The sequence below is a fragment of the Falco punctatus genome (genome assembly GCF_963210335.1).
Source record: "Falco punctatus genome assembly, chromosome: 4".
Lineage (NCBI taxonomy): Eukaryota > Metazoa > Chordata > Aves > Falconiformes > Falconidae > Falco > Falco punctatus.
In genome coordinates this window covers 59,523,434-59,531,668 of record NC_137583.1, presented here as the reverse complement: position 1 = coordinate 59,531,668, position 8,235 = coordinate 59,523,434, and the positions used below count along the sequence as shown (strand labels likewise).

The 8,235-nt window shown below is 42.5% G+C and overlaps 1 protein-coding gene across 4 annotated transcripts in view; it reads right to left on the bottom strand.

Moving 5' to 3' along the window:
- Positions 1-2,703: 2,703 nt before the first annotated feature.
- The window catches only part of DPP6 (dipeptidyl peptidase like 6), a 571,473-nt gene continuing 565,941 nt past the window's right edge, over positions 2,704-8,235 (bottom strand). For all 4 annotated transcript variants that reach the window (XM_080383697.1, XM_080383699.1, XM_080383696.1 and 1 more), the window contains exons 24-26: positions 6,369-6,441; positions 6,196-6,269; positions 2,704-4,660 (exon numbers count right to left, since the gene is read on the bottom strand). In XM_080383697.1, coding sequence (XP_080239823.1) covers positions 4,514-4,660; positions 6,196-6,269; positions 6,369-6,441 — 294 coding nt within the window. In that variant the 3' untranslated portion in view covers positions 2,704-4,513. The remainder of the gene's footprint in view (positions 4,661-6,195; positions 6,270-6,368; positions 6,442-8,235) is intronic.

The following is an 8,235-nucleotide window of genomic DNA, read 5'->3' as shown; positions in this document are numbered from 1 at the left end:
ACCATGCAAAGCACGCTGGCCAGGCGTGAATTAGCTATTAGAATAAAGACTTTATTTTGGCTATGTCTAATTGGGAGGGCTCACCACACAGCTTTTATATTTGTCTGCTCCCGGTTTCCAATGGGGTGCTGGGTTTGCTTTCAGTCTGTAATCATGCTGGATGGGGGAAGACAGAAAGATGAAGTGGAAAGAGGAGACAGGTCTTAGCAAGTGCCCTTAGCTCTGCTCAGAGCCTCCAGCTTGAAGCTTAAGTTGGGAGAACAAAATAGAAAATAAACAAACAGCTGGCTCAGTAAGAGGCAGTGACTAAGGAACTGGCAACTGAGACCTTGAGCTTCTCTGTTACCTTTTCCATTTTTGCTCTTTCTTCTTCTTTTGCAAATAGCAGCTAAGTCGTCCAGGGAAGAATGAGCACCGAGGAGCCAGTACTTACCCAGGGCAAGGAAGAAAGTGCCCTCACCCCAGCCCTCACCGAGGCATGCCTGGCAGCCTCGCTGCATCCCAGGAAGTGTTGCAGGGCAGATGTGCCCTATGACCTGACACATAAAGTTAAAACACCCAGAGCCTTACTGCCTCCAGCCTGAGTGAGCTGTGGGGAGAATGTGAGTGTGCGAGCCAAAGCAAAGAGCTCCTCTCCAGGTACCAGCTCAGCTCCGTGAGGGTACCAGCACTGGCCTCATTCCTTTGGTCTCCCCCACTAAACACCCATTTCTCTCCATAGGTAACAGTGCTCTCCACTGGTCTTCTCATGGGAAAGATGTTGTGAGCATCCCGCATATCCTTTCTCATTCACTCTTTTCCCCCTTCCTACCCTTCAGAGATGCAGCATTTATTTGGCCTGAGCTTGCAGGCAGAGCTTGGATGGGGTTTATATGCTCCATGCCTGAACCCATAGACAATTACAAACATGGCTGGATGCCTGGCTTTGTTAATTAGCTACCAGCAAAGCCTCATTTTTTCCCTCTGTGGTTTCCTTCTGCATTAGTAGGGCACCGTTCATTAGTTCTCTTCCGCTTTGGGATGCCACAGTTGAACATTATGGCATCCAGAAATGCCAGTTAGTTGAGAGTATAAGCTTGATTTGTTTGGACAATCAAAAAATATTAGTTACATTTAGGTAATTAAGCAAAATAACAGCAAAGCTATTTTGCACTAGTGCAATCTGCCCTGTACCAGTGCTCAAGCTTCTTGTTTCCTGAGTTGTTGGCACCAAAAATTAGAGTAAGTGTCCACAACAGTTTCTTGCATTTGCTGTGAAATATTAAACTTATCTTCCTGTAAATCCAGTTCAGACAAGTTGGTACCAGCCGGTGGGACATCACCCTGGACACTGATAAGCAGCAGCGAGTCAGCAGGTGCCATCCTGGTCACCCCTGTATCCTACACAGCGGCTGGTTAGCACTGCAGCCTTGCTGTGTGGGATAGTCTTTTAGGGAAAAAACGTCCATCATGTCTTCATTAGGCCTGGAGATGTGGATGTTTGTGCAGATTTAAATCTTTCCTGAAGTTATTGCTTGAGGTAAAGAGGACAGTGTATTATTGCAGGGGCAGTCATAGCCAGAATTCAGAATTTGAGGAAAAAATCTCAATTTTCCCAGGAAAGCTTTTAAATGAAAGGGTTCACTTTCCAGGAGTAAAGAAGGTGTAGGAACATCCAGCTGATCTTGCAGTCCACAAATGCTGTTACAGGGGACAGCTAGGGATGGCCCTCACTTGTCCCCAGCTGCTTCAGCCTGGGATAGCCGCTCCTGTCCCTGCAGCCAGCGGAACAAACCGGGCACAGGGAAAAGCTGCTGCTTGTTGGAGGTAGGTGTCTGAGGGTGGCCCTGGAAGGTACATGGCTCTCTGCTTGGCCTGAAGGGAAGCGCACCGGAATTCAGGTGGGATGACTTCCTCCTCTTGCTTATCCTTTCCCTGATGGAGCATCATCTGCAGAAAAATCCGCTACGGCCGACTTGATAAGTTTTAGCGGTTTGTTCCACTTGATAATGCACACACGACTTTTGGGGAAAAGGACAATGGATGAAATGGCAACAATCCCTTTGATCAAGCTGTCATGGCTGGCTGATGCCCTCAGGAAGCCCATGTGCCAGGTCAGCAGGCAGAAAGGGAGAAGGAAAGGTGCATCTTAACCAAAGGCTAGAGGGGGACAGGGGTCTTCTCATCAACTGCTACTTTGCAACTGAACCCACTTCGTGCTGCTTCATATTTCCCCCCAAAGCAGTCACCATTTACCATGGTGACACCATTTACCCAGGTTGTCACAGGCAGACTAAATTGTGATGTGTATTGATTTATAAAGACTTGTTTTCATTTTTCTGACCTGCACCCTGGAGTTTGGGTTCAGTTCAACCCGGAACAGCATTTCTAGCAACTTGATGCGTATTTAAATACTTAACGCTAAATAACGGCAGTAGCAACCAGGGTGGTAAAATAATGTTTTATTCCATGAATGAACAAACACTATCATGCCACATCCTAAAGTTGTCTCTACAAAAGATTGTGGACAGAGCAGATTTTTACATTTCTTGGGTCAAGTTCATTTCAGGCTTTTGAGCCTGATCAGTGTAGCAAAATCTGGACACGCAGCATTCTTATTGTCTATTTGGCATTTTGCCAGATAAAGCAGATTTATACAGTAGTTCTTGTTCACACAATGTTGATGCACTGTAAATTAAAGAAGATAATCAAAACCAAACTAGGTAATTTCTGTGGTTTATCAATATATTTTTTTTTATGGTAGTCAAAGTACAACCAACATTCAAAGCTTAAAATAAAGATAATAAAAAAGACACACTAAAGAACACAAGGAGACATCATCATTGCTGTCAGGATGTGAGTTTACCCACAGTACTATGTAAAAAGTAGAAACTGGCATTGACATTCAAGCTGTCAAAACAGGAAGAGAAATTACATTAATTGTTATATTTCCAAGCGAGTACTTCTAAAGAGTCCTGATCAGCAAAGAAGTGTTATCGCATGCATGCTGAACACAAGACTAATATTGGATTGGGGACCTGACGAATAACTGACTTACATTCCTTTATATACAACAAAATGAAATATACAGTATTAATACTGGCTGTACATTTGGTCATAATATTTTACAAGGAGCGACACTAGTCAAAATTCTTATGATGCAGTAAGTGGAAGTGAGTGAAGGCTGGATTTCTTTCTGAGAGTTATATGTGTTCACAAGAAGTTTTAGAAGTTGCTTTGCACCGCTATAATGAAGTGTTAGATATTTTAAAGCAAAAATCCACACACCCCCCCCTTTTTTTTTCTTTTCTTTTATGTTTGGCAAAGCTGGTGTGAGCAGAAGAGATAATTAAATGTGTTTGGAATATGCTAATCATTGACCTGGAATAAAACAAAGCTGCAGACAGCATGTGCAATAAATCTCTGCACATTAGTTCTGTTTAAATGCTTTTATGAGATGATCTGCAAAGTATCTGGTACAAAGTCCTGCTACCATAGCATCATCTAGCCATTCCCCAACTGGTTGCCCACCAATTGTTCCAACACTAAAAGAAGAAAAAGAACAATTGTGACTGTCGTATGTTTTAATATAGTACAATAGAAATATCTCAGTTAAGCTGATGTAGCTTATTTATGTGCATATTTTTCAAGGCTGCCAAAGAAAATACTCAATCTTGCAGGCAAAGGCTATGCAGGGAAAATAAGTGAAATTTCCTTTGCTTTTTTCTAATAGATTTTTTAATATCTGGGTACCTCGACTCCTATTGCTTCTTTAGACCTCTGAGGTCTAAAGTGAGTTGTTTACGTCGGTGAATGTTTTTTCCCCATCCAGAGCAAGCTCAGAAGCTAATAAGGTAAGCATGAGACCCAATGAAATCCATACAAAATTAAGAAATAATTACAGGAAAGTAAAGATTGCGTAACTATAGTGGTATTTCACACAACTGAGTTTGTATGTCCTGTAGCAACGACAAACCTTCTGAACATGGGAAAGAGCAGGCAAATACGTATGAATCAGTATCCTTTAAAATAATTGTGCTATAATCTTTTCCATCTATTAGGTTAGATTTTTTCTGACACAGTGTGATGCTAACTATAGTAACCTTAACATGGATGATGGATTTCACTGCTACTGCTTGATTGCTTGAATGTAGAGAGACATTAAATCTTCCAGTCCTCAAAGTGGATTCTTGGGGTGTTCCTTCAAGTTCAACGTCTTACCACTTTCATGCTAGAAGTCACTTTGTGGCAACCAAAAAAGAAAAAAGAAAAAAAAAAAAAAAGGAAAAAACACAAAGAAAAAGATGTTGGTTGTGATGGTTTAATTTCAGACAGCAGTTTCTGCTGAGTTCACCATGCTTAATGTTCTTCCATTTAGGAAGGAGTTGCTGTCAAGTAAAGCAGATGAGCTGCTTTCAGTGTTTTGTTTTTTTTAAAATACATGCTAACAATGTAACATCTGTTTCTTCAGGAAAATGATCCAGTTGCATATTGTTAGAGAGATCTGCCTTGTGCTTCGCACGGACAAGTAGAGTTAATCGTCGTCCTCCTCCTCTTTCAGCGGGACTATGGGCAGTTTGTCCTGAACTTGGAAACACGCCACAAAGAAGTTGACGATGGAGTTGTACAAATGCTGCTCCAGTGCTACATTGCTGAAGTAATGGCTTTCATCAGGGTAAATCTGCAAAGGAGCAGGCAAACACACCCCGTTAGCAGCTTCAAGTCTCAGCACTGGCCACCCACACCTGGAGCTTGAGCTCTGCTGCTCCTCAGCATTGTGCGTCTTCCTGTAGGCACACGTGAGGTCCAGGCTAATTCAGGCACCACAGTGCTTTCAGACTGGCACCTTCCTTCAAAGGGAACTTTTTTTGGGGGGAGGATTTTCCATTTAATTCCATTCTGAACAAATTCAGGGTAAGCAGAACCAGAACATGCTTACAAATAACAGTGCTTGCTCCTTGTGAAAACCGAAAAAACCCCACACAAAAGTCTTTGGAGAGAAGTGGTGTTAGGTTTTTACCAACTAAAATGAGGGCTTTAAAGTAAAAAAAAAAAAAAAAAAAAAAAAAAAAGCTTGCTGGGGAAGTAATTTAATGGAAAAGATGTGGGAAGCTAGAAATTAAATAGTTTAAGCACAACTTTCCATTTAAATGGAACAGGTAACTTCTGCATAGGTTGAAGGAAAGGAGGATCGTAATAGGTTGTCTAGACTGGGATATTGAAGGGGGAAAAATGAGTTTCTAGGGGTGGATGCTTGCAGGCAGGACTGAGGTGTCTCACTGCTGCTCCGAGCACCTCAATCCAAGATACAGATCCCTCAGCCCTCCATTCAGTCTTCAAATAACCTTTGATATGCATCAGGCCCGTTGGTACCTCCAAGCTCCAGTGAACTCATGCTTCTGCACTGGGGAATGTGCAGTCATTGTAGCACTGACCAAATCCGAGCCGGCCTCATTGCTTAGCTCCTGTGCCTGTGCTCCGTCCTATCTTCCTTGATGCATGATGGAGCACGATGGAGTGAGCATACTCATCACATGAAGCTCCGCAGAAATGCAGCCAGAGGGAGCTGGTATTCAGTAAATCAAGCTTTACTAGGACCTGGGCACTGCAACACAACCGTCTATACAGGTGAGTTGTAGCATGGTCCATAGTGTGTACTGAGCCTGGGCTACTGGCACTCTCCTGGCTGTGGCTTGGGATGTGGCAGAGGGTAGGGACCATCCCCGTGGCTGGAGGATGGGTTCATTTGGGAAGCTTTACTGGCTTGGACATGGGCCATTTAGCAAATCAGAGATGTAACTGGGTGAACAGAGGAGTTTTCTAGACCAGAGTATGTCGTTCACAGCGGGATGTCGGATTTAAGCGACATTTCTCTCCTTGATGTTTATAGTTGATTTAATTTAGATCCTTATTTCCCTGCAACTCTGAATTTGGCCTGTTGTTCCCAAAGAAAGTCAACAGGCATCAATTCCTTAGAGATATGTCTCTCAAAACCTAATTTACTGTAATTTAATAGTTGTTCTTCAACTGTCCAAACCAAAATAGTGGTATCAAATAAGCACAGGAGCACACAGGAACACATCATACACTAGTGCTATTTCTAATGCCAGCCTAAGTTTCCAACTGGATTTTTCAAAGTCTGCTTTACAACAGAAGCTTGAGATCAAACTGGGAAATAACTGTTCAAATATGAAAAAAAGGAAACACATACTGTACCTGCAAGCTGTAATTAGCCTTTGCCCTAATTAGGTGTGTGATAAGGTCCGCAGTATGCTGAAAATGGATTTTTTCTGTAAAAACAGATTACAATCATTAAAGAGGCAAATTTAATTAAGAAAAATCAAAGCCATCCCAAACATATAATGAGCTCAAATGATGAGCTGACTTACCATCAGCAGTAGCATGAATGATCAAAAACGTCTGTTCCTTCAGTAATGAGACTCTGTGTGCTAATTTGTTGATCTGTGAAGGCAAAGGTTGCAATAAGGTTAAAAATCTTGCTAGAAATTAGCAATTTTTATGGAAAAAAAATATAGAAGTGCTCCATTCCGTTTGATACTTCATCACAAGGATAACGAGAAGGCACCAGCACAGCGTATTCTCTTGGCTACTTGAATCCATCTAGATGTAAAATAGACACCCACCCTGTCCTTCAAGGCTCAGTATCAGCAGCAGGAAGGGGTCAGAGACCCTCATCTGTACTGATAATGTTCACTAAAAGCCTGAACTGCAGAACACATGGAAAATGTCAAAGCAAATTTCCAGTGAATGCAAAACACTGATGAAAAGTGTGCCCAGGTACCTATGCCTAAGAACTCTTCAGAGAGCTGGTGTGACTTTAGTATGGTTTGAAAGCCAACCTCAAAGAGCTTTGACAGCCCAGGGGAGGATCTGGTACTCAGTTCAAGTGTCCGCTGCTGAGAATGCCTTTGCCCCAAACTGTCTTTCAAATGCACGGGGGAAATAAATACAAACCTGAGTGACTGCAAACAGTACAGGGTAAGAGAAATGAAGGAATTCTCCCCCTTTTGCTGTATTGTTCAGAAGAACACAAGTCTCAAAGAGACTCCAAAGGACTCCAGAAAGGTCTTGGAGTGGCAAAAGGAATGTGTGTCTCAAGTCACAGATGTTACTGTTTTATAGGGGGGCAGGGAAGAATACCTGCCTCACCTTAAATTTGTGTTTCCTTCACTGTTCAAATTCACGTGCCCTAGCTCTGGTTCACTTATGTGAGTTAGTGTGTTTTTCAGTTAAGACACCCTTGTATCAATTCTACCTTACACCTACTTTCATCTTTCCACTGTCCTACATTGTTTCCACAGAAGATAGACTAAAGCATCTCCAACAGCAACAGGACCTTCCATGTTTGGCTACAGAGATTAAATTAGGCTGAAAACATTGGTATGTATTATTAAGATATGGTCACTGTCATTTTAGGTTACAGATTAAATGTGTCTCTTCTCTTTTTAAAAGTGAAGCAGCCCTGAACATCAGAAGGTGCCCTTCATGTTTCCTTGAAGGCAAGTTTTGGGAAGTTTTGCTGGGTGCAGGCTTCTTCTGGCTTTCTTGCAGCTCCACACTGCATGAAGTCAGCAAGTGTTTGCAAAATTTGCAAGGATGCCTCTGAACTTCCCTATATAATTTGATTTAATGAGTTCTCTTATCCCCAGATTGCGGGCTGTGATGCCTAAGTCTTTTGATGGTGTGTACATGTCTTGCACTCTGTTCTCCCCCTATATGGCTCCTTTTCTGCTGCCCCAGATGTCACCTACCACAATACATGCTTTTTGGAATCTACATCAGGTCTTTAATTTCGTGACCTCCATAAAGCTAATGTCTGGCCGACACATTAGGAGCAGTTCTTCTCCCTGAGCAATTTGTGGCTCAACTATGGTGTGTAGGAGATGTGTATCAGTTAGGGACCCAGCCTGGAACAGCGCCATGCTCCGCAGAGAGCTCTGGTGCTGTTCCAAGCAGTCAATCCCAAATCAACCAAAAGTAGCACTATTTGCTTAGGCCAACTTTTCAATATACAAAGAACATGTGACAATTCAAAGCTCTCATTTCTGGAATATTTTCACCTCTACTGACCTGCCTTCAGAGTTTGCAATGAGCATGAGTGCAAGATTTGGGAGACGTTGGACTCCGTGTTTAAATGACCAGGAAAAAACTTTTGCTGCAGGGGCATAGGATGCCACCTGCCTTCTCTGTAGGAAAACAGTTTCAAACCTTTGCTGCCTTCATGTCTTCTAGCTG